Source organism: Lissotriton vulgaris, chromosome 7 (genome assembly GCF_964263255.1).
Source record: "Lissotriton vulgaris chromosome 7, aLisVul1.2, whole genome shotgun sequence".
Taxonomy (NCBI): domain Eukaryota; kingdom Metazoa; phylum Chordata; class Amphibia; order Caudata; family Salamandridae; genus Lissotriton; species Lissotriton vulgaris.
Genome location: NC_141695.1, coordinates 1,693,131,791 through 1,693,157,388, shown reverse-complemented (window position 1 = coordinate 1,693,157,388; position 25,598 = coordinate 1,693,131,791). Strand labels below are relative to the sequence as shown.

The following is a 25,598-nucleotide window of genomic DNA, read 5'->3' as shown; positions in this document are numbered from 1 at the left end:
TTTTCGCAACTCATGTTCAGTGCACTGTTCACATTTTGGAGCATCTTTCCATGACTTAGATATCATTTTCTTCAGTAATTGCATTCAAACACATGATTGTGAGTTCCAATATGTTCTTTTAAATAGGTTTCGTTTTGGGAATATATTCATGAATTTCCCTTGCAAGATGGAAGTATTGTATTGAATGATTGCAGAGGAACCGTTGTTTTGTTTTTATTTTTTCGTTGTGGTTGGCAGCAGAGATGATATAATGGGAACTATTGTTGGATGATGGTGTAGGGTAGCCGCAGTAGGGGCTGGGCAGGTATAGTGGGTATTAGTACGACAGTGAAGGGCAGGGCTACTATGGTGGTTGGCAGGCATTTGTATGAAATGCGAGAGATCCCGAGAAAAAGTCTCACCTCTTAGACACTGAGACTGAATGAATGAATGAATGAATGAATAACCCTAGATGCCAGGGCCTAGCCACAAGTGCTCCCTGTGTATACTGGTGAGTTGCAGGCTGGTTGGTAATTGGCAAGGTTGGTATCGTAAATGGCAACTGCAGTAGTAAGGCTGGTACTGTGGGGATGTGGATGGCACGCCCCAGATCCAACCTTCCCTGCCACCACCAACCTTGTGCCCTCAGAGCCCTTGCAAGCCTTCATTGTAAGTTTCCTTCTTTTCAGATCTCACCTCACCTGCTACGATATGTTTCACAGTTGGCACACTAGATAGACAGCATGTTGGTCAATGCGGCTTCGACGCGCTGGGTGCCTCATGATGATGTCAGCTTGGGGAGTTGCTGGGTTGTTAAAAAGTGCAAAGCGCTGCTTATTCTCACTGCTTTGTGCAGTTATCACAGAACAGAGTGAAAGCAGTATGCGGCCCAGGCAAGCTGGTTATTCATAGTAAAGTTTGAGGAATTTAGCAATGAGTCAGAGGCATAGAACGGGAGATGCAAATATATTTTTGCAAGACGTAACCTCTCTCACATTTTCTATGAAGGGGTCTGGGAGGCCCAGGCACAATTAGAACAAGCGATCGCGAAAGCAATCCTTTTATAACAAAAAAAAAGCGGCAATTCAAGCGATCGCGAAAGCGATCCTATTGTAAAAATAAAAAACGCCCACAAGTGGTGCGTGCGTGCTCGCCACTGCGAAGCATATGTCTTCAATTATTGCGGCCGCGTCTGGCCACGATAATTGAAGACATATGGCCTTTGGTGCACGTAACAAACACCAATAGGCTATGGGCGGAGCTACGCTCCTGCAGCACGTACAGACCTGCAGCACGTATTGTGCAAGCACCTTAAATAACCCTTTACAACATGTCCCAGGCCTGCCATTGTGGTCTGTGTACAGTTTGAAACGCAAAGGCCAATGAAAATTGACCATAGAAAATGTACATGCACGAGCGCTGTCATTTTCTAGGTCCATTTTCAAAACCCAGAGAAAAGGACTCTGGCTGCGCGAACACTGCTGTGCAGTGTACCCTAGGCTGAGACCTAACAACCCTTGTACATCAAGCAGTTGGTCACTCGTTCCTCCATTTTCTAACTTCACTGTGCAGTTAACTGTTAAACTTGCCCCTCTCTGCAGGTTTACCCCCAAAGTTGTTGCCTTCTCCCGTCCTGTGTTGCTGAATTTGTTTCTTGGTGGTCTTAGGATTCTGGGTACTTTACCACTGCTAACGTGCTAGTGATCACTCCCTAAAACATGGTAATATTGACTTACATTGGATTGGCATATTTAAGTTACTTTAGTGGTATACCATATACCCAAGTTTGGTAAATTTAATGCTGCCATTGGGCCTGCAGCACATATTGTGCCAGCCCCTTAAATAACCCTTTACAACATGTCTCAGGCCTGCCATTGTGGTCTGTGTACAGTTTGAAACTGCCAATTCGACCTGGCAAAATAAACCTTTTGCCAAGCCTAAAACTAATTTTTTAATACATACAAGTGACCTCTAGGTTAGGTCCTGAACAGCCCATTGGGCAGGGTGCAATGCATTTAAAAAGTTGAACATGCACTTTTAAGTTTAACATGTCCTAATAGCGAAAAACTCACAAATTTGTTTTTCGCTACTGTGAGGACTACCTTTCCTATTGGCTAACATTGGGTTACCTTATTAAATTTACAGAATGTTAACTTTTGTTTGGGAGCAAGTTGAAATGCCATGTTGGGTGTCTAAGTAATTGTATTTTAAAACCCTCTACAATGGTAAAGTCGATTTTTAAATCAGAATTCTGAAAACGACACTTTTAAAAAGTTTGCATGTTTGTGTCCTAGCCATTATGTGCCTGCAGCCTGTTTCCTCGAACAAATTATTAGGTGTATTTGACAGTAAACCTTTGTGTATTCCTCCCAGACAGTTGCACAGTAGGGGTTGAGTGTTTGCAGAATGGGAGTGGATCTGTGCACAGCCCTGCATGCACTTCAAAGACACTGCCTCAACCAACACACAAAGAACACACAGCCTTTTGTGGCTCCAGACCTCTTGGGAATAGGGCAAGGAGGTGGGAAAGTTCTGTCTGTGGGGCATAACTCCAGATGTTTCTTCCACTTAAAAGCTGACCCCAGGTATACAATTAGGACCCTCAGACCCACTTTTCAGTTCACTTCTGAACCCTTTGAAGATTCAAAGAGGCCTGCCCTACTGTCTGTGGCCTGCTCTGTACTTCAAAGACCTGCCCTGCTGCTCGAAGAGGACTGCGGTGCTGCATGAAACCTGCCTTTCTGCTTGAACCTAGGACTACCAGAGTGACTCCAAGTGCTAAATCTTTACTACAAACTCGTTCAGCCGCTCCCCGACGCAACACCTCCTCGGACATCGCCGGCTGACTTGCTGTGCCAAATTTTACTATCTCAGACATTTTTCTTCAGAAATTCTTCCAAGTCTGAAGGTAGCCAAAACCAGGCCCAATACACTCAGTGTAGGCGAACTATGCTCCATTACGGTCAGCCTTAACTTTTGACTTTGCCCCAGTCTCATGCTACCAGATATCCACGGTTTGCGCTTTGTTATTTTTTATGCCATTTTTCAAGTTAAATGTTAAAAATTCATAACTCTGGCTGGTTCTACTGATTTTGCCATTTTGGGGTAAAATATTTTATAAAATCTCACTCTGTTGGGATTTATTTTGCCTTGTGTTTGTACTTTATTACTTTTTAAAGCTTCATAAATACTTTACACATTGCCTCTAAGCTAAGCCTGGCTGCTTTTGTGCCAAGCTACTAGAGGGTTAAGCACAGGTTAATTTAGTGACTTTTTCTGGTTCACCCTGACAATGATTGTGCCTATTGCTTGAGAAGGGCTCACACCCCCATCAACCAACAACACAATTTCTCACAGTATCTTTATTCCTGCTAGATGGTTCAATTGCACACTCTATCTTAGACTTCCCTATGCCACTTCTCTCTGGTTCTTTCATTCCACACTTTTACATGTCTTTGCCTTTTCTATTATCATGTGATTCCACACTTCATAGGTACATTACTCATACTAGGTGCTTTTGTTTAGATACTCTATTGGTCATAAGCTCACGCCTTGTTTAGTTTTATTGTTTTACAGGTAATGCAGCAGTCAGGCTACTATGTATGTGTACAGATTTGCACATAATTCAAACAAAATAGGAACATTGAAAATTAAATTATTCGCTTATAGAAAGCAGTAATAATATAGTTAGCATATTTCACTTACACATTCAGCATCTGAAATGTCAACTGGTTTTCAAATTAATTTCCATGTTCTTCAGAGGGAATGGGAATTTATCACTCAGAAAAACATCATAATCCCAGAAGAACAGTTGTCTCAATATTTATATTTCATATGTTTATCAAAGATACCTGACCCAACAATCTCCTATATGCTTTCTTATAAAAAGTGGCTGATTCTCCTTGGCCCAAGCTGTATTGTAGTTGCCCTATTTTCCAGTCAGTGCAATTTACCAAAAGGCTTCTTGGGAAAGGCAAGATAAACTTACTACCTTTGGTATTCACAGAAGTTAGGATTTTGACTAAAGACAAACTTAAGACAGACTTAAGACAGACAGACTTAAGTTAGGATTTTGTCTTAAGTCTGTCTTAAGTCTGTCTTAGGTTTGTCTGTCTTAAGTCTGTCTTAAGTATGTCTTAAGTTTGTCTTTAGAAAACGTAAGACAAAATCCTAACTTCTGTGAATACCAAAAGTAGTAAGTTTAGGATTTTGTCTTAAGTTAGTTCTGTGAATCGGCCCCAAGAGGAGGACAGAAGGAGGAAGCGAAAAATAAGAAACACAAATCAAAAGGAGAAAACAGGCATAAAAATCAACCTTTCAAGACTGAGATACGAGGCGGGCAGTGTATAGTGGCGGATAAAAGAGACATGAGTTGTAATCAACTATGCAACCTTGCAATTCGGCACCGTCACCTGTGAGAGTGTTTGCTGTAGGCTTCTGAGCAAAACTTTAGGCATTGGCACGTTCTCTTTTAAAAATGTATCACTATAATAAACAAATATTGATTTCTGGAGATCTAATGACATTTGCCTGTCATCAACATACATTTGACATAGTGGCCAGATGCCTTTGCCAATGGGAGCAGACAGGTAATAAATAATATGAGGATAAAAGCAGAGACCTACAGAACTGCACAGTTTATGCCACTGCTCTCCAAGGTGAAGTCGCCCATCTTGTTTAGTTGACCATGGATCATTGGTAATGATTTGCTCCTATGTCTGAAGGACGTACTGGTTATTCCGAATATGTCTTTGACAATTATAACTCATTACTCGATAGTCCATAGTTCCATGTTCTGCTGGTAAGTCCAGCAACAGTAGAACCGAAGCAGTGTGATGTCTTTTTTTTACTGCGCTAGTAAGGGCCCATGACTTTTAGCCAGGGTGACTCTGGTGTCTATTGCTAGTTTAAAGGTGGGTTGTCAACCAGCTAAAATAAAACCATGCTGCAGAAGGTGCTGAAGCTGATGCTTAAACTCACATGCCTCTCCTCCCCATGTGATTTAATATGCATATTTTCTCTAAAGATCTCTTTGGTTCGACTCTGTCGTTTTCGTATAGGTGACCATCTTCCACCTCTGAAGTGATAGCTATGGAACTGCCCACTGATGGTTTCTTTCATTCTCTCAATAAGACACTTGCTTTCGCTTTTATTGATTTATAACGTCTTTTTTATGGTGTTTGGTTAATCCTCATTGGAATTTCGATTTGAACCCCCAGTGGGCTCCTCTCTCGAGCTTTAGCTTGTGTACCGCTGGTGGATTCTTAGCATATTCCTCTATGGTGCTTTGACTGCACACACTCCCTAAATGTGTTAGCCACTGATCTTTGGTACTTTAACTGCATGCCCTGCAGATAGCTTGCTTATCTGTATGCTTTGACATGGATGCTTTCTTTAAGCTACTAGCCCACACCATCACTAGTGTTTTAATACTCTGTCCTTTGCAGTCATTCGCTTACTGCTCATTGGTGCTTTGTGCACACAATCTCAGTCCTTTTCTGGACCTTTTCCATAGGGCAATTATTTATTTCTGTGCAGGGATTCACCCACTCTCTCGCCCTATTACCAACTGCCTTTCTGTCTGTTGATTTCTATGATCTAAATGGGTCACCAACCTTCTGAATTACTCCCAGTTGCATTGAATAATTTCTGTAGAAAACTGTCTCATGCCTTAATGGTTATTTCATTGCACATTTCGTGCAGGTCACGAACTCACTCTGCCGTGGTTCTTGGATTGAGTGTTCTCTCCATGGGGCACTTATTCACTCCTCTATGTTTCTCTGCTTGTTCTCAATAACTAAGTAACTCCGGGGCATATTAGCAAGAAATAGCGATATTATCACTGGCTATTGCTGGATATGTTAGCACAGAAAACATGCTATTAGCAACATTTTTTCTCCATTGTGCTAAAATATCCAGCGATAATGGTGAAATGTGTGAATATCGCTGGAAATCCAGCGATATTCACGCATTAACGCCAATGGTGACTTAACTTGAAAATCCACCTCCCATTGGATAAACAGGCAAGTCATGTTTTTAGCAGGCGTTAGATTATAGCTATAATCGCGCTTAGCGCAATTTATTTTATCGCTATGCCTGCCTTGCAAATAGGCGACAGCTGTGTTAGCGACTGCTTTCAGTTGCTAACAGGTTGGGTACGCCCACTTTGCATGTCATTAACGATAAATATCACTGAGATGCAAACAAGGCCCCAAACCGGTCACTATCGCCTAAAAGCTGTTGCTAACTTCTGTTAGCGACAACTTGCTAATAGGGAGATAAAAATATTGTCGCTTTAGCAGCCAAAAGTTCCGCTAAAGCATTGATATGGCCCTTGCTAATATGCCCCTCCTTTCCTTCGGATGATTAGAAAGCTCTCTACAGCCCACGTGTACACTCTACTGTGGGGATGTGATTGCACATTTTCTATGATTCACTAACTCACTCGTCTCTGCTTCTTCCTTGCAGTGACTTTGGAGCCCCCAAGGAATCTGCACTTTTCAGATATTACTCACAGCAAAGCCCAGGTGCACTGGGAGAGCCCCTACCGGGATGGAATAGTGCACCGTGTGACCTATGTCTCGACTGGGGGGAGCGACACTGCCGGAGAGGTAAGAGACACCTACAATGAGGATTGTGCTGGTGGCTGAGGCTGAAGGGATAAGAGACACCACATAAAAGAGAAGTAACTAGAACACACACGGCTGAGACTGAGAGACACCACCAGCAAAGAAGTAAGAGTCACCCCTGTAACTAGCAAGTAAAAAAGAGAGATAGAAGGGGAGGGAAGAGGAAAAGAAGTAGAGAGAGGTATAGTCAGAAAGAATGAGGCAGTGAGAAAGAGAGAGGGCTAGATGTGCAAGAGAGGAAGGCAGAATAGGAGCGAGTGTAGTGAGTTTGAGGGCGATGTGAGAAGACAATAAAGTAAAATAAAGTGTGTGTTTGTGTATGTGTGTTAGAGACAGCGAGAAAACTAGAGAGAGGGAGGTACAGAAAAGAGAGGAAGCGAGACAGTGATAGAGAGACAGAGCTAAGACTGAAGGGAGAGTGGAAGAGAGGGTAAGCAAAGAAAGCGAGAGAGACAAAAGCGAAAGAGAGAGAGTAAGGAGTAAAATATTTGAAGGGACTGTGGTACTAATATTTAAAGCAGTGTGTGATATTCTCACTGAAGACAATGAGAGACAACCATGAGGGTTTCGAGTGATAGCCCTAAATCAGAGTGAAAGAAACCCCTTGAGACCCAATCAGTGACAGTAAGAAACATATGGTGAGCGAGTGAGAGAACACATACAAATGTATGGGAGACACTCATAGAAAACTGAGAGAAATATCTAGAGGTGATAGAGAGAGTGGTGGAACTATAGAGGGGGTGAGTCAGCTGCAGATAGTATTGAAAACACCTGTCGAGAGAGAGTTGAATGAGAAACACCCATTAAGAATAGTTCCCGACACACACAGAGATGGAAATGAGACACCCAAAGAGGGTACCTGCAGTTCTGCAGCTCAAAATAATGTGGCCCCCTGCAAAATGGGATGAGGAGCCCCTGGGTATCCTACATCTTACAAATATTTGTTGGGCTTTGGCTGAATAGGGTCCCCTTGGAGGGTTGGGGTGCCTCCCACCAGAGTGGCTGTTGGGGCCTGCGTGCCTGCCTGGGTACCTGCAAAAAGTGAGAGATATCCATATGGTGGAACAGAAAGATATTCATAGATGGAAGTAAAGGGCAACCCACACAGTGGGTCTTCAGAAGCACTCATGGAGAATGGAGGGAGAGAGACATAAACTGGACAGGCGGAGTCCACCATAGAAAGATATTTTGGTGAAACTCACCGGGAGAATTGAGGGCATTCATGTGTGTGTAGTTGAGAAAGGGCTGCTTGTTTAAACAGGATATTTTCCCATTCTTAATCAGTGAATAATACGGATTCACTATTTAGAAATCACAAAAAGTTATGCACTATGAGCTATATCTGAAAGAAACTGGTTAGTATTAGATTCCTTACCTTAGAATATCCCCAGGCGTCAGTCTGGATCCGGAAACGTTTGCGTAGCAGTACTCCTGCGCGTCGGTAGGCGTCGTCTGCAGGCGTCCCCTGCGGCTCCGCGTCCATCGTTGGCGTCGTGCGCCGTGATGACGTCGCTGGAGTATATAGACGCCGCCTCCGCGCGCTGACGTCAGTTCTTCTTTTTTCCGCGCCAGTTAGCGCAGATCCGAGGGAGCAGTACTCCGGTCTTTGACCAAAGTTTTTTGATCTTTTGATCTTTTTGACTCTTCTTACGGTGCCGGTAGGATGCCCGGTTTTAAGAACTGTGATGACTGCGACCGCACAATGTCGGTCACGGACCATCACCGACTCTGCCTCCGGTGCCTGGGCCCCAACCACGACGTGGACGCCTGTGTCGATTGCCGGGCCTTGACGAGTAAAGCTAGGCGGGAGCGGTCCCGCAAGCTACTCGAGCTGCAGGTGTCGGCCCCGCGTCAAGAGAGGTCCCGGTCCGGCCGGAGGTCGAGAGAGCGGTCGAGGGAGCGGTCGCGGAGCCGTCACGAATGCTCCGGAAGTCGTCACCATTCCTCTGGTTCCTCAGGTAGGAAACACAAGAAGTCGGGGCGTCGTCATCGTACCCCCGACTCCCCCCGACGCTCACGCGATGCGGCTCGGGGTTCGGGTGGCCCCACCCCCACGGCTCCGCATGAGCCGCCGGCGCGGCCTGCTCCATACCCTACGGTCCCTGGGCAAGGCACGACGCCCGAGGAGATAGAAGAGTTCCTCATGGCATGAGGAAGCTGTCTCCTCCGACGAGGCCTACGGCGCCTTCGGGCCCTGTGACCCCGTCCGAGGGCCCTAGCGGGTCGGTTGCTCCTGCCTCGACGCCGTCGGGTGCTCCGGCCCCGGCGCCGCCGACGGCTCCGGTCCCGGCGCCGCAGGGTCCTTCAGGGTCGACGCCAGCCGGCCAGCCGAACTCTCCGGCGCCGATTCCATCGGGGCTGCCCCCGACGCCGTCCCCGCGCGGCGCCGGTTCTCCAGCACCGGCTCCGGACTCCGGTCACGGAGCCGGACGGGCGTCGCCCGACGCCGAGTCCGACGCCGATGGGGCCTGTAAACCCCAAGGAGCCGGTCTACTATGTTGATCCCGAATATGATGAGGAGGTAGATTACGGAGAGGATTGGGAGGGGTCTGAGGACCCTCTGACACGTGAGTGTCAGTACAATGTGGACTGGGCAGGTGACTTGGGTGACGCCAGTGGTCTAGATGAATCCCCTAACCCTGGCTTTGTCTCGCCTCCCACCGTGGCTTCGGAGGAGGGGGCAGCTTATTCAGTGGTGTTGATGAGGGCTGCCAAGGCCTTAAACCTTGAGCTCCCCGTCGCGGCCGTAAGGACTAACATCCTCACTGAGGTCCTCAAACCGCAGTCATGCCCACAGGAGCCACTGCTGCCGTTCAACAAGGCCTTGTCTGACGTTCTTTTGGGCACGTGGTCCAGGCCCGCTTGAGGTTCGCCTGTTGATAGGAACGTGGCCAGACGCCACCGTCCGTGTACGGATGACCCCAAGTTCCTGTCCACCCATCCCACCCCTGAGAGTCTGGTGATCCAGGCCTCGACTTCCCAGACCGCATTCCCGTCGGCCCCGCCCGACAGGGAATCTAAGAGGTACGACCAGTATGGAAAAAAGGTCTTCTCGTCCCTGAGTCTGGGACTGCGGTCTTCCAACACCGCATGCCTCTTGGGCCGCTACACCCACTCTCTGTGGGATACGGTCGTGGACTTGCTGCCGGAATGCCCGCCGGAGGTAAGGGCAAAGCTCGGCAAGGCTATGATTGAAGGCCGAGACGCAGCGAAATACTCCAGCAGGTGTGGTCTTGATACGACCGACTCACTGGGCAGAGCGATGTCCATGACGGTGGCGATTCGTCGCCACGCCTGGCTGAGATCCGCCAACTTTTCGGCAGAGATCAGAGGCATCTGGTCTCCGGCGGAGTCCCGGCTCCATATAAATTTGTTGGAGCTACGGGCGATTCGTCTGGCACTAAAGGCATTCCTCACCTTTGTCAGCGGGAGTGTAGTGCAGGTGTTCACGGACAACACCACCGCCATGTGGTACTGCAACAAACAGGGCGGGGTGGGGTCGTGGAACCTTTGCCAGGAGGCTCTGCGCCTCTGGCAGTGGCTGGAACATCAGGATGTGACCCTGGTGGTTCAACACCTGGCAGGCTCTCTGAACGCCAGGGTGGACGAACTCAGCCGTCGGTGCTCGATGGATCACAAATGGCGTCTGAACTCGGACGTGGTGCAAGGCCTCTTTCTGCAATGGGGAGTGCCTTGGTTAGATCTATTGGCCACAGAAGAGAACGCGCAATGTCATCAGTTCTGCGCGTTGGAGTTTCCAAGACGGCACTCGCACGGCGACGCCTTTCGGCGCGAGTGGAGTTGCGGTCTGTTATACGCCTTTCCGCCTATACCACTTCTGCCCAGAGTGCTGAAGAAGATCAGGCGCGACCGGGCCCAAGTCATCCTTGTGGCTCCGGACTGGGCTCGAAGGTACTGGTATCCCGAGCTACTCAGCATGTCAGTCGGTCCCCCGATCCGCCTGCCCCTTCAGGAGGACCTTCTGTCGCAGCAGCAGGGGACGGTCCTCCACCCGAACCTGTCCAGCCTCCACCTCCATGCGTGGAGATTGAGCGGCGACAGTTGAGGCCATTTGACTTGCCTCCTGAAGTCTGTGATGTGATTCTGGCAGCCAGGCGTTCCTCCACAAAGTCGGTATACGCCTGCCGGTGGAACAAATTTGTGGCATGGTGCACAGCAAAGGCTGTGGACCCTCTTTCTGCCCCTCTTTCCGAGGTTCTCCTCTTTCTTCTCTCTCTTGCCCAGCAGGGCTCTGCTCTGGGCACTATCAAGGGCTACCTTTCTGCCCTTTCGGCCTTTCTGAGGCTGCCTGATCAACCTTCTTTGTTCAAGTCCCCTATTGTAACAAGGTTCTTGAAGGGCATCACACACATGTATCCACCTGTTCCGTTTGTGATGCCTCAGTGGAACTTGAACCTGGTTCTGACTTTCTTGATGTGTGCCCCCTTTGAGCCACTTCATTCCTGTCCTCTCCGTCTCCTGACTTTAAAGACGGCCTTCCTGGTTGCCATCACCTCTGCCAGGAGAGTGAGTGAGTTCCAGGCTCTTTCTGTCAAACCTCCTTTCATGTCCATTCATCCAGACAAGGTGGTTTTGAGAACTAGACCTTCTTTCCTGCCAAAAGTAGTCTCTGCTTTTCACATCGGGCAGTCCATCACCTTACCCTCCTTCTTCCCGCCTCCGCATCCTTCAAAGGATGAAGAGCGGCTCCATCGTCTGGATCCAAAACGTGCGCTTTCATTTTATATGGATCGCACACGCCAGTTCCGGGTGGATGACCAACTGTTTGTTGGCTACGTGGGTGCGAAGAAGGGGCGGGCGGTACATAAACGGACCATCTCTCGGTGGGTCATTCTGTGCATCAAAGCGTGCTACTCTTTGGCTTGGAAGGAGCCTCCTGTTGGGCTGAGGGCCATTTCCACTCGGGCCACGGCGGCTACTACTGCCGTGGGCCGGGGAGTCCCCTTGCAGGACATTTGCCAGGCGGCTACGTGGGCCTCGCTGCACACTTTTGCGAGGCACTACTGCCTGGACAGTCAAGTCCGGAGGGATGGCTTCTTTGGCCGTTCTGTCCTCCAGGACTTTCTGGTGTAAGATTGTATTGGTTCGCAGACCCACCACCGGGGTTGGTATTGCTGGGGTATCTATTCTAAGGTAAGGAATCTAATACTAACCTGTTTCTTTCAGATGAACAAGTTACTTACCTTCGGTAACGATATATCTGTAAGAAACAGTAATTAGTATTAGATTCCTTACCGCCCCACCCATCCTCCCCGTTCTGCGAACTGATACCTAGGGTTAAGGACATCCCTTTCAGGGCCCTAGTTTCAAAAATGGCACCAGTGTTGGTTCTCACATGGCTCTGCGTGTTCTGGCGCGGAAAAGCTGTGTGCAAAGAAGTGACGTCAGCACGCGGAGGCGGCGTCTATATACTCCAGCGATGTCATCACGCCGCACGACGCCAACGACGGACGCGGAGCTGCAGGGGACGCCTGCAGATGACGCCTACCGACACGCAAGGGTACTGCTACGCAAAAGTTTCCGGATCCAGACTGACGCCTGGGGATATTCTAAGGTAAGGAATCTAATACTAACTACTGTTTCTTACAGATATATCGTTACCGAAGGTAATTAACTTGTTCGTTATGTATATTTGTATAGTGCACAACTTACACTGAAAGGTATCCTAGTGCTGAAGCAGGAGCTCTATGACTTACCCAGGGTTGGGGTAGGTGAAGAGTCAGGTCTTCAGTTTCTTGTGGAATTCAAGAACTGACAAGGAAGCTTTGATGTCCAGAGACAGGTTGATCCAAGCTATAGGCAAGAGGTAGGTGAAGGAACGGGTTCTGAGTATGTGAGGTGCATATGCCAGTAAGAGTCCACGTGAGCGGAAGTGCCTGGGAGGTTTGTGGAAGTTTATAGAGTTGTTGAGGTACGTGGGGCCAATGTTGTGTAAGGCATTGTTTGTGTACTTAAGGAGTTTGAAAAGTACTCGTTTGTTGATTGGAAGCCAATGGAGCTTTTGTGGTGCAGGGTGATGTAAGTGCAGGTTGCGAAGTTAAGGTGGAATCTGGCTCTGCGTTTTCCATGAGCAGAAATTCTGACCAATTGAGCGTTGATTCTAGCATAGAGTGTGTTGCCGTAAACCAGGTTGTTGTTGATGAGGGCTTGTGTGACGATTCAGCATATGTTGGTTGTGAGCCATTTGGAGATCCTCTTGAGCCTCCTGAGTGTTTGGAAGGAGGAAGCGGAGACTGCGTGCACTTGGCCGGTCATGGAGAAATTGGTCCTGGTGTTGGGCGTCATGGTGTCGTCAGCATGAGATATGATGTTGATTCATTGGGACAGATGCTGCTGAGTGGGTGCAAGGATAGATTCTGTCCATCAAGTCTGCCTGGATTGTTTTCATATTTGACCACGTGTATTTTTACCATTTTACTGTGGGTGAGCCTCACAACAGAGGCCTGAGCATTTTTACCACCAGTGTCCACCTTTTAAGATAAGGCTCCTGAGACGCAGCCAAGGTAAGGGGTACTTAGCTAGTTACACATGAACACATATGCACACGTATGTGCACATATGTGAGGACTGCGAGTGGGAGACTCCTTTTATTCACAGTCTGGTAGGTGCGCACAGGTAGCCTGCCACAGAAGGGTTTCTGCAGGATTGGATATTGACCTGGGGTAGGCCTCATAACGTTAGTGTACACTCATGGAAATTCAGTGTGGTTTACTGTCTTGTCTGCAGTTACACTCCATTATGCACCTATGGGGACTACTGCCTTAGAGTGCAGCTTCACTTCCCTTTGGCCTACAGAGACCAGTGACATATGTTATGTTATGTTGTGTTAAAAACATTTATACCGCGCACGGTCACCAGACGGTTTCATGGCGCTCAAGACAAATTGCGGGGGATCAGTGCATCGAAAATACTCATAGGCTAATTGGAAAAAGTGAGTTTTGAGCAGTTTACGAAAGCAAACATAGCTGGGGCAAAGTCTGAGGGAAATCGGGAGGGAATTCCACAGAGTGGGGGCCAAGAGAGAAAAGCACAGGCCACCATACTTTTTGCGTTTATACCTTGGGACAGTCAGCAGGTTGTGGGAAGTGGACCGAAGATCTCTTGAGGGAGCATAACGCTGAAGGCTAGACGTGATGAAAATAGGAGCTTGATCGGCGAGAGCCTTGAAGACAGAACAGCCAAGTTTAAACATGCAGCGATAAGCCACTGGGAGCCAATGCAGTCTCCTCAACAGGGGCGAGACGTGGTGTTTAGGCTGATGAAAGATCAGTCTTGCTGCCTGGTTTTGCACCAGCTGCAGCCGGTGAAGGTGGTAAGCAGGTATCCCAACATAGAGGGTGTTAGCGTAATCAATACAGGAGGTGACAAGAGCCATAATGATGAGAATGAGTGCCTCGATGGTAAGAAACCTACAGATTTTGCGAATCCTGCGCAGATGAAAGAAACAGGATGATGTGACTGCATTCATTTGAGGCCTCATGGATAGGTCACTACATATGATTACGCCTAGGCTCTTTACCGAATTGGCAGGGCTGGGCGGAGACCCAAGGGAAGAAGGCCAAAAGCTGGAATTCCAAGGGTTAGCCAACCCACCCATCAGCACTAACTCCGTTTTGTTGGGATTGAGCTTCAGTTGGCTATAGTGCATCCACTCAGAGATGGCAAGCATGGTGGGTTGGAAATTGGCGCAAGAGGAAGGGGTGGAATCAACAGGGAAAATCAACTGTAAATCATCAGCATAATTAAAAATGGTAACCGGGGTGTGACGGAGGGAAGCTATAAGAGGTTGCATATAAAAGGTTAAAAAAAAGTGGTGACAGGGCAGAGCCCTGTGGGACTCCACAGGGAAGGGGGGAATAAGGGGCGGAGTAAGTGGACAGGTGAACTGCCTGAGACCGCTGATGTAGAAAAGATCTGATCCACGTTAGAGCCATGCCCTGGATACCCGCGTTATTGACACGGTCGATCAAGATGGCATGATCGACCGTGTCAAAGGCAGCCGACAAGTCCAGCAATACAAGTGCCTGGGTGATATTCTTGTTGGCGCCTTTCCTCAGCACGTCCATCACGGCCACAATAACAGCTTCGGTAGAGTGAGCTGGCCTGAAGCCAGCTTGCTGGTTATCCAAGAAGGAAGAACCCTCAATGAACGCACTGAGACAGCGGATCACTGAAATAATATAGACTGCCAAAATATCGACCTGCAAAAATATCGTTGCCAAAATATCGACAGACAAAATATCGACTTTCTATCTACAAACAGGTAAGTACAAAAATATCGAGTTTAAAATATCGAGTGTTAAAAATATAGACTGTCAAAATATCGATTTTTTTATGTCTTTAAAATAAGTTAAAACTATTATAATATTACATATATTTAATATAAGCATTGTTAAAATTATTAAATAAATGTAACATAATTACATAATTAATGTAAATTTAAAAATTAATAATAATAATACATATATATATAAATACATGTTATTAATAAAACATAAAGAATATATTTACCGTGGCATAGCAAAAGGTTTAAATTTAATGTAACCACTCCAGTGGGTGCTACAGTAGAGAAAGCGTACGCCTGTACCCCAAAAACCCAAAACTGACCCTGAACCCTAAAAATATCCCTGTACCCCAAAAACCCAAAACTGACCCTGAACCCTAAAAATACCCCTTTCCCCAAAAACTGAAAACTGACCCTGAACCCTAAAATTACCCCTTTACCCAAAAACTGAAAACTGACCCTGAACCCTAAAAATACCCCTTTACCCAAAAACTGAAAACTGACCCTGAACCCTAAAAATACTCCTTTACCCAAAAACTGAAAACTGACCCTGAACCCTAAAAATACCCCTTTACCCAAAAACTGAAAACTGACCCTGAACCCTAAAAATACCCCTTTACCCAAAAACTGAAAACTGACCCTGAACCCTAAAAATACCCCTTTACCCAAGAACTGAAAACTGACCCTGAACCCTAAAAATACCCCTTTACCCAAAAACTGAAAACTGACCCTGAACCCTAAAAATACCCCTTTACCCAAAAAAATATTATTTATTTTAAATTAATTACCAATTATATTTAAATTATTTACCAATTATTATTTAATTAACAATTAGATTAAATTTACATAATTAATTAATTATAATAAAATTACTTCCCACCCAATTCCCCTATAAACACACAACCCGCTACAGAAAATAAATTACAAAATATTAATTATTTATCAATTATTTATTTTAAATTAATTACCAATTATATTTTAATTATTTTCAAATTATTATTTAATTAACAATTAGATTGAATTTACATAATTAATTAATTATAATTAAATTACTTCCCACCCTATTCCCCTATAAACCCACAACCCGCTACAGATTTATATTACTCAAATATTATTAAATATTAATAACTTACCTTATTTTCGATATTTTTGTAGTCTATATTTTTTCTAGTCTATATTATGTCTAGTCTATATTTTTTATTCGATATTTTTGCTATTCTAGTCGATATTAGTCGATATTTTTGTTGTCTATATTTTGTCTAGTCGATATTTTGTCCAGTCTATATTTTTTCATCAATATTTTGTCCAATCGATATTTTGGAATCGATATTATGTCTGTTTACCTGAGACAGCGAGTAACGTAGGTCTCCAAGATTTTCCCAAGATAGGGGAGAAGGGAGATCGGCCTAAAATTACTAAGGACTGAAGGGTCGGCACCAGGCTTCTTTAATATAGGAACTACAACCGCCTGTTTGAAAGAATCCGGTAACGTGCCTGTAGCAAGAGAGTTGTTAAGCAGTGCCAACGGGGGATCTGGGCAGGCCAAAAAGACTTCTTTGAGGATTTGAGGGGGACAGCAGTCATTAGGAGAGCCAGAGCTCACCGTATGTAACAGAGAAATAAACTCGGTCGGGGAGATAGGAGGAAAAACATCCAAGCGACAGGGGTTCATAGGGGGTGAAGATGGAGGGGTAGGGGAAGAAGGAAGGGGAATGTTATTCTTTATGGTGACAAATTTATCAATGAAATATGACTTAAGGGAATCACAGAGAACTTGTGTAGATTGTGGTTGGACAGTGACACGGTCCGGCGAGGTGAGCTCCTCGACAATAGAAAAAATGTCCTTAGCCTTAGAGGCTGAGTCCATTATTTTCTGGGAAAAGTAAGTGGTTTTAGCCAATAGGATGGATTTTTTATACCGTTTCAGCAGGTCAAATTAGGGTGTAACCTGTGCGGGAAAATCAATTCTGCAAGTTTCAAAAAGATATCTGTACAGCTTATGGGTCATTCAGGATTGTCATATTTCTTTAGCTCAGCTTATAATCACCGCCCAGGCCTTTTGTCACCCGGCTGTGTCAAGTTCTTGGCATTTCTCTCCAGCAGCAGGAAAAAAAAGACCTCCCCACACAAAAGGAGTGCCTAACAGTGCTTCACTCAGCTCCTGTAGAGGAATTGGGGTGGGGCGGAATGATCTACATCAATCAGTCAGCTGTCACACTGTACCACGGATGGGCCTGCCCAGCCCACTAAACAAAGGAGGGAGATCAGACCTCTGGAGCCAACACAGGTGCAGGGGCTCCCTTTGAAGATTTGTTGGGAAAGACCTTGGCAGTGATGTCAATGAGGGACTTAGCTGAGGCTCCCATAGTGAATATGACTAGGACTCCTGGGTGATGCCATTTTGAAATGTCCCAGCAGGCTTTGTAGGAGGCTTTGGATGGGCGGAATAGGCCGGAGGTGCCTTATTTTTAGAGCCTTCCTCCAGCACTTAAAATGTCTTGCGTAAGAGGAAGAGCTCTGTCTTGATTGTGACTTTCTGGTGGACATTAGTGCCCAATTTACAAAGGTAATTTTAGATCTAAAGTCTAACTTTAGACCTGAAGTCTTAAGTTTAGACCTAAAGTCTAATTTTAGACCTGAAGTCTAACTTTGGACCTGAAGTCTAACTTTACATCTAAAGTCAAAGATTAGACCTAAAGTCTACCTTTAGACCTGAAGTGCAGGGGGCGGGAATTGGAGGGAGCAAGCATCTCATATGAGGAAGAGATCAAGAAAACACATTCATTTTCATGGAGTGCAATTCATCCAGCCAAAAGTACAGTAAAGATGCTATGCTTCCGAGGAGGAGCAAATGCAAGAAGATGAAGGACATTACATAATAAGCAAGTCAACTAAGAAGCCAATTAGTGCTAATCAATGGACTGAGCCAGAGATCACTCAAAGTATTTTTATTGTACACAATAGACCTTCAACAATTGACAACTAAAAGCTATGAGTTGTCCATAGATAAGGGATTAATGTCTAGGGCAGTATCACATGTATGTCCAGCTTTAGTTTTAGTCTCAAGGGTACAAGGCATTGCGAGTTCTAGGAGTATTTTTATATTTCTCCTTAGTTTTGTTATCATTTAGTGTTAGTTTTAATAATTCTTTATTTCTAATAAAGTGGTGTGAACTTTTTCAAATTGATTCTCTACTGTGTTGAATTTGTTTACTTATGTAGTTGTGTCTGCACATTACCTTCATGAAAGAGTATGGCATTTGTTCCTTCTTTGTACCAGAATCACTCATACTGATTCATTAGGATGTGTTGCCTAGTGACTAATAAGCTTACCAAAAAAAACCTCCTCTTGCTGGGCATTGTCCAGGGCAAAGAAACACCAATAAAGACACCAGACGCTGCACATAAGGAGGTAATTGATTCACTGCTTTGGGAAGGAGTGTCAGGACCCCTGGAGACACCCCTAAAAAGAGTAAGAGACAGATCTAGAGTGGAGCTGAGATACCCCAAGTGAATGGATACCTCCACAGACAGAGAGAAACCGAGGCACAGGGGAGTGGGGTTATGCTAGAAATGAGTGACAGGCCTCCTTAAATGCAGGTGAGGGTATTTCTGGACCATTGACACATGCCTCTATTCTTTGTTGCAGGTGGAAGTTCCTGGCCCCGCCTCCTCTGTCGTGCTGTCTTCTCTCTCTTCGCTCACTGACTACCTCGTGTCTGTGGTCTCGGTTTACAGCGGTGTTCACAATTCGCTGCAAGTGACTGGGAACTTCACCACATGTAAGGGGCGTGGCAAATGCAAGGTCAAAGGACCTACATGTTGTCAAATAGGGGTGGTGAGGGTGGTAAATTTAGTGCACTGAAAATAAAAACTGCCCTGCTGCATTTAGATGGCAGACACTGTAACGCAATTGTCTTCTGGAAAAATAACATCATGTGATAATTTTATCTCATGAGGCTTCTCGGTGCTAGGGGCACATTTATGTTTTTCAATCATCAATTGATCTATATGAAAAAGCCAGGGTCTCCTCCAACCCATCTATCCCTTCCTATTTTGAGAAAACCACATCCTTTAAAAGACACTCTGCAAACCGATGCTCCTACTTAAAGACACATTCTAAATGTACTGAAAATTAGTTTCTGCACATTTAACACATTTTTTATTTATAGAAAAATTATATTTCTCATTAAAAGTCAGATATGGCAATCAGAGCAAGACTCATGTCTAGCTCTTGCTTGGCCCTTGTTCAATGGGGATTGGAGACCTCAAAAAAGGCTGCGCCATACATGCCAGGTACTACCCTTTATCATCCCTAATGTCGTTTTAGAAGACAAAAAACACTAGACATGGGATAGCTGAGTGACATCTAACAAACATTAGTAAAGTTGTCATTTCTTTTTGTTGCAAACAAATGCCAGAAAAATTAAAGGGAGTAGAAAAGAACAAAACTTGCTGCTTTATAAACAGGACAGCCAAATGTCTACAATAAAGATGTAAATAACATTTAAATATTGGCCATCATATATAATTTCCACAGAACAGTAAGGGTGCCTCATAGCAGGAATGTGTGCTTAGACGAGGTATAGAAACCTTTTTAATTAACATCAAAGGAAAATATGATTGCTCTTTGCTTAATGAAACCTAGGCACATAGTTCAAAAACACACAAGGAAGAATAAAAAAAGAAAAAAAGCGATAAAAAAGAAAAAAAATGGTAAAGTCAAATGTAAGCCCACAAGATACATCCACAGAACTAAAGTTTAACCCACTGGTGCTCAAGTTTACCCAATAAAGAATTCAAGTACCTCTGCACTGAAGTGCACATTATTTTAAGAATATTGGGGACACTTAGGGCCTGATTTTGATGCAGTTTGGAAATCTTCCCGACAGAATGGGTTTGGGAATGGTTTCCGACTGACTTGGATCGGGGGAGTCCAACCAACCGGGTACAATGCATTTAGATGCTTCTAGATACTATTTGGTCGGACTACCATTGACTTCAATGGGAACCTATGTTCCCACTGAATGCATAGGCTCCCATTTAAGAAAGCGTGGCTGGGGAAAATCGGGGACCCTGTGGCTGGCATCCACTGGTGCCTGCCACACTGTGTATTGCTGGTAAGGGGGGACTTATAGGTACCCCCACGGGCCCGATTGGGAAGGCTCCAGGTGTAGGGGAGCCCACTATGGGCCTCCAAAGTCTGATTACAACTGCCGATTCGAGTCGGACAACACAATTCGGAAAGGCTGTCTGAATCCAGCATAGTACTCGGAAACGTGGCCCGTGAAGACATACGATTATGCTCCATACGGCTCGGTCATTCCGAAGGACGTCTGATTCGGATTGGGATATTCTTAACACCTAAATCGCATCGTACTTGGTCGGTTGGAAACCTTTCCGAGTCGGTCGGAAAAACACATTCCTGATCCGATTTGGGCAGAGCAAATGCTGTTAGGAGGCCTTCCTAACTGCATCGGATTCGGGCCCTTAGTCTGGAAAAGTGTTGTCACTCACAGTGCAAGAGAGCAATGGCTGAGGTGGGCTGACCCATTGCTCCATACTGTTTTCGAGGTGGAAGCAAAAGGTGAATTACAGTTGTAAGGACCTATGGTTGAGCAGGGCTAACCCAAAGTTTCTCTATGTATGCATAGAGGTATATAAATTATGTTTTGGTTTTTTAAATATATTAAAGTGGCTAAACAACTAAAGCTGTCTCTAGGAAGGACCTAAAAAGGTGCTTTCCTGCTATATTTATAAGCAGTCAAGCTGAGATGCAATTATGGTGTCTCACAGAACATTTGTAATTGAAGACCAAACGCTGAAGTATGTCAGAATCCTCTGGGCATCATTTACGAGGTCTCTAGCAGCACTTTTGCGTCGCCGAAGTAGCACTATTATTGGTGCTCTGGTAATTCAATGAGCCACAGCATATTTAGAAGGCCACTCAAAACCACTTTGCGTGGTTTTTCATCGCCTTGTAAGTATGTGCCCCTTTCATTCAGAACACTGCGTGAAATGGGGGTTCCATGGAAAGGGGCATTCCATGGGTGTTGCTGTGGGTGTTCCCACGCAACACCCATGGAATCTGAAGCATTTTCAGATTTACAAGGAATTGTAAGCCTGGTAATGTGTCAGATTCTAACATCTCCTAGCGTTAGAGAGGCTCAAGTAGGTGAAATATCCTTATTTCTCCTCTTTTTTTATGTGTGCTGCATTCTGCACCACACATAGAAAGAGGAAAACACCTCTTGTGATTGTTTTGGTGCAGACACCCTTGCACAATGGTGCAAGGGTGCCTGCATTGGCACATGGCAGCCCATTGTGTACCAAGACAGGGGAAAAGGATAGGAATGCGCTGTATCTCATAGATATGGCACATTCCTGCCCTTTTCTTTTGATGCAGGGCAGCGCTGCATTATTCCTTGCGGCACTGCCCTGCACCAAAAACTCATAAACGAGGCCCTCTGTGTTTTGCGAATCCCCAGAATTGCTGTTATTTAGGTGCTCACTCTTTTGTTCTTTACTCTTTTTTAAGTTAGAGTAAGGTAGTGATTATCACCATAAACCAGCATAGGCAATGTCAATAGGTCTCGCTTACCACAAGCAAGACAGATTGGCATTGCCAGAGCTTATTTAACCCTTTCGCTGCGGCGGCTATTCCGCCGCAGTGCTAAGGGGCGGGGCCCGCGCGACGCTCCCACGCTGGTGACGGAACCGCTCCGTCACGCCACTCGGGTGAGCTGTGCTTGTGACGGAACAATTCCGTTACGGCCCTGCCCGCTCAATAGAACGCGCAGGCGCGAAATCAGCGCCGCGTAGGCGCGGCGAGCGGGCCTTGACGGGACCATTCGTCACCAGCACAGCCCACCCGAGGGGCGTGACGGAACGGTTCCGTCACCAGCATGGGAGGGGTTAAAGAAGTTTTCAATGTCTTTGAAGATCCTTGTTGTAGTTTTCAGTCTCTGTCAAGATCATCGTTGTTGTATTTGCCACATTTCAGCTGTAGTTTGTCTAGTGGCCACTAGATGGCAATGAAAGACAGGAAACTAATGTTTAAACGTTGCTCTTTTTACAATGTTGCTTTCATAGCAGGATACATGAGGAATCCACTGACAGGGAAACCAAAAGTTCCTGTGGGCGGGTTAAACACAGAAAGGGAGGGAAGCAACAAATAGGAACAAGGCAACTTAAGCCGCCCGATTCATCAAAGAAAATAGCGCTCGCAAAGGGCCAGATTCTGAGAATCTGGCCCTTTGCGAGAGCGGTTTTTGCATTTGGGATTCAGCATCCCAAATGTAAAAATCGCTAATTGCGATCTCGCAATTTTGCGAGGAATTACATTTAAGGAATCTCTATTTGAGATTCCTTAAATGCAATTCAACATCCAATTTCATTTTGCGAATTCGCAATTTCTTGCCGCAATTTACCGCGAGGTCAGACCTTGTGGTAAATTGCGAAAACTCAGAAAAATGCATTTAAATGCATTTTTCTGAGTTGCATGTTACACACACACATGTCCTTTGGACATGTGTGTGTGCAACACCTGTGTAAAATTTCATTTGAGGGGTGCTACAGGGTGTCCTTTGGACACCCCTGGTACCCTTCCAATCGCTATCTTATTTGCGATTAGCAAATTGCTAATCGCAAATAAGGAATACTCCCCATTCATTCCTATGGGCCTCTTGGCCCATAGGAATGAATGGCGAGTTATTCCTTATTTGCGATTAGCAATTTGCTAATCGCAAATAAGGAATATGTAGGAATCGCATTTCTTCATGCAATTTCTACATGAATCCCGTTTTGCGAGTCCTTAATAGCGATTCGCTATGAATCGCTATTAGGGCCTCGCAAAACGGGAGTATGATGAATCAGGCTGTTAGACACGAAAGTTTCCATTGCTGAGTAAGCACTGGCTTTGTGTAGTATGGAATAAAATGGTGTCTCCCCGACAGACAAGTGGAGCTGTCTGTAGAGACCGCAAACACAGCTTCCTACCTTCCCTTACACTTAACGTTTCTTAAGAAAGACATTTTGATATTCCATACATATATTGTTTCAGATTAAAATAACATATATATTTATTTAACATCCTGTAATAAATAAGGCTTGAAATAATTGAGCAGGAGATGTTAATGTTTGCTGGTAAAAATGAGAGAGAAGGAGCTATTTATTGACCTAGAGACTGGTTTGCACAATATGTAACCTGGAAACCTCGGGTCAGATTCCAGCTTCTCATCTGGACCAAAATACATTAATCTATGCAAATCACTTTACTTTACTGTGCGAAGCTTTAACTGTGTGTCAAAACCGCAACAACCTTGTAGGAATTCACTTTAAGATGCACACTGTCTAAAAAAACTCACTTGCGTATGGTTTAGTGGCAATTCTGTTGCTCAATAGACAATTAAAATATTGAACAAAGATACAGTGCACATGACAAACTGACATCTCTTGGTTCACTGATCGCAGTGTTCATTTACATGCCCACTCTTTTCACGGCTCGGCTCGTGTTTTGGCTCTTGAAGGCAAGTCAGCCTTGCAGCTTGACTCCGGCTCGGCTCGCCCTGTGAATTTGCTGTCTTGCTAACCTCAGTTAGAAAGGCACTACGTAGGCGCAGCTGATGGTAAGAGCTTTGGGACGAGGCAGGGGCGAGGCAGCGGGGGAAGTTGACATACGACGGGATAGGGAAAATAAAATAAATAAATAAAACCACTTGCGCTTGCCACATCCCAAGGTAAGTGGTTTTATTTATTTTATTTCCCCTATCCTGTCGTATGTCGACTTTTCCCTGCCTACCGCTGCCCCGCCTCACCGCTCTTACCTGAACTGGCCGCGCCTGCTACTAAGACCACTTCTATGTGAGGGAAATTTCTGATCATTTTCACCAGAAGAAATCTGGCATTGATTTTTTTTTTTGTGTCGTAATTCTTTATTGAGAGATTAAAGGTATATACATTCATAAAAGTATAATACATTATAGTAGACCCATAAAAGTCTACGTATTTAACATATTTAGTATAATATGAAGAAGAAAAAACTTGCATATAATAAAGGAAAGGGGAGGAAATAGGAGAAATGAAATACAAGACAATGTGTAAAGAAGAGAAAAGGAGAGTAGTGGAGTTTGTATGTTAGGAAATCTAACTATGGCTAGATAGAATCATGGGAAAAGTTAGACAAAGTAAATAATTGGATGGGTAAATATAATTTAGAAATAGTAAAATATGTTGTGTATATATGAACTTCAAATGCCGAAAAACAAAAAAAGAAGCATTGATTGAGCATTTTAATCCCCAATTAACCCTACGTTTTTGGTAAGATCCAGCCGCAGCCTTTGCAGGTAAGAGTGGTGGGTCTGGCTGGGGTGGCGGGGTAATTCCGATAGACGACACAAAACCTTTTTTTTTTTAATTTCCACTTGTTGCTGTCTGTCGAAATCCCCCCTCACCCGGCCCCACCGCTCTTACCTGCACGGGCCGTGGCTGGTAAGATCATGATTATTAATTGTGTAACAAAAAAACAGGATTGTGTATTACTTTAACCATCCAAAATACTTCAACGGAGGGCCTGGGTCTCTAAACATGGATCAGTGAATACTGTGCTTAACATAAGATCACTTGTGCCATTCTGTGCTATTTCAGTGAAGGTGCCGCCTCCCCTCAACGTGAAGGTCAGCCAGCTTTCCAAGGACAGTGCCAGAGCCACTTGGCAACCTGCAGCGGATGATGCCACGTCCTATCACATTAAGTGGATCCCACTGAGTGAAGGCGCGCTCAGTGAGGTAAGGAACATGTAAGCATTGCCCAATCACAGGTTTTGCTCCTGCCAATCTATTTGCCAGGAGCCTATTCGAGCTCTGCATGCAACATGCATTGATTTGTCTTGCCTATGGTACAGTGCCCAGAACGACACCATCTGATAACTTTTATCAAATCAAGTTAAATACAGTGGAACATGTGTAAATAGAACATCGACATGTTTCAACCCAGCTGATGTTTCTGAGCCAAGGGAAGTTTGTTTGAAGGTAAGACAAATAGAATTCCTCTGTCCAATATAATTGTGTACCTGCAGTTTGGAAAATTGTTTATATTCACTGATTTTGATGGACTCACACAAAACCTTAACATACAATATCTAGGGCACGATGGGGCCTGATTCACAGAACTAACTTAAGACAAAATCCCATACTTACTACTTTTGGTATTCACAGAAGTTAGGATTTTGTCTTAAGTTTGTTTTAAGACAAACTTAAAACAGACTTAAATTAGGATTTTGTCTTAAGTCTGTCTTAAATCTGTCTTAAGACAAAACCCTAACTTCTGTGAATACCAAAAGTAGTAAGTTTAGGATTTTGTCTTAAGTTAGTTCTTTGAATCGGGCCCGATATATATGTCTGGTGAAATTTTTTACTGAAAATATTGTGAATTACAATCCTGTAAGCAAGTACTAATGTCAGGTTTGCTCGTTCAATTTTTCTCCGGTCTGCCATGACCGTGGGAGGGGCTCCACCTCGTCAGATGCTCAAGCCTCTGAAGTCGGGGACTGGAGCGAGGAAACCTTTCCTTGCTCATTCAGCACAGCGCATCGATTTTAATGAACATCAGCCTCACAACCCACCTCCGACCTTGAAAACAAAGGGTAATGAATCAAGATGACTTATAAAAACAATAATGCACAGCCT

The 25,598-nt window shown here is 45.0% G+C and overlaps 1 protein-coding gene across 2 annotated transcripts in view; it reads left to right on the top strand.

Moving 5' to 3' along the window:
• Positions 1-25,598, top strand: part of COL20A1 (collagen type XX alpha 1 chain) — a 491,294-nt gene that overhangs the window by 219,482 nt on the left and 246,214 nt on the right. For both annotated transcript variants that reach the window (XM_086932816.1, XM_086932817.1), the window contains exons 15-17: positions 6,448-6,590; positions 18,563-18,695; positions 24,559-24,698. In XM_086932816.1, the coding sequence (XP_086788942.1) occupies positions 6,448-6,590; positions 18,563-18,695; positions 24,559-24,698 (416 nt within the window). The remainder of the gene's footprint in view (positions 1-6,447; positions 6,591-18,562; positions 18,696-24,558; positions 24,699-25,598) is intronic.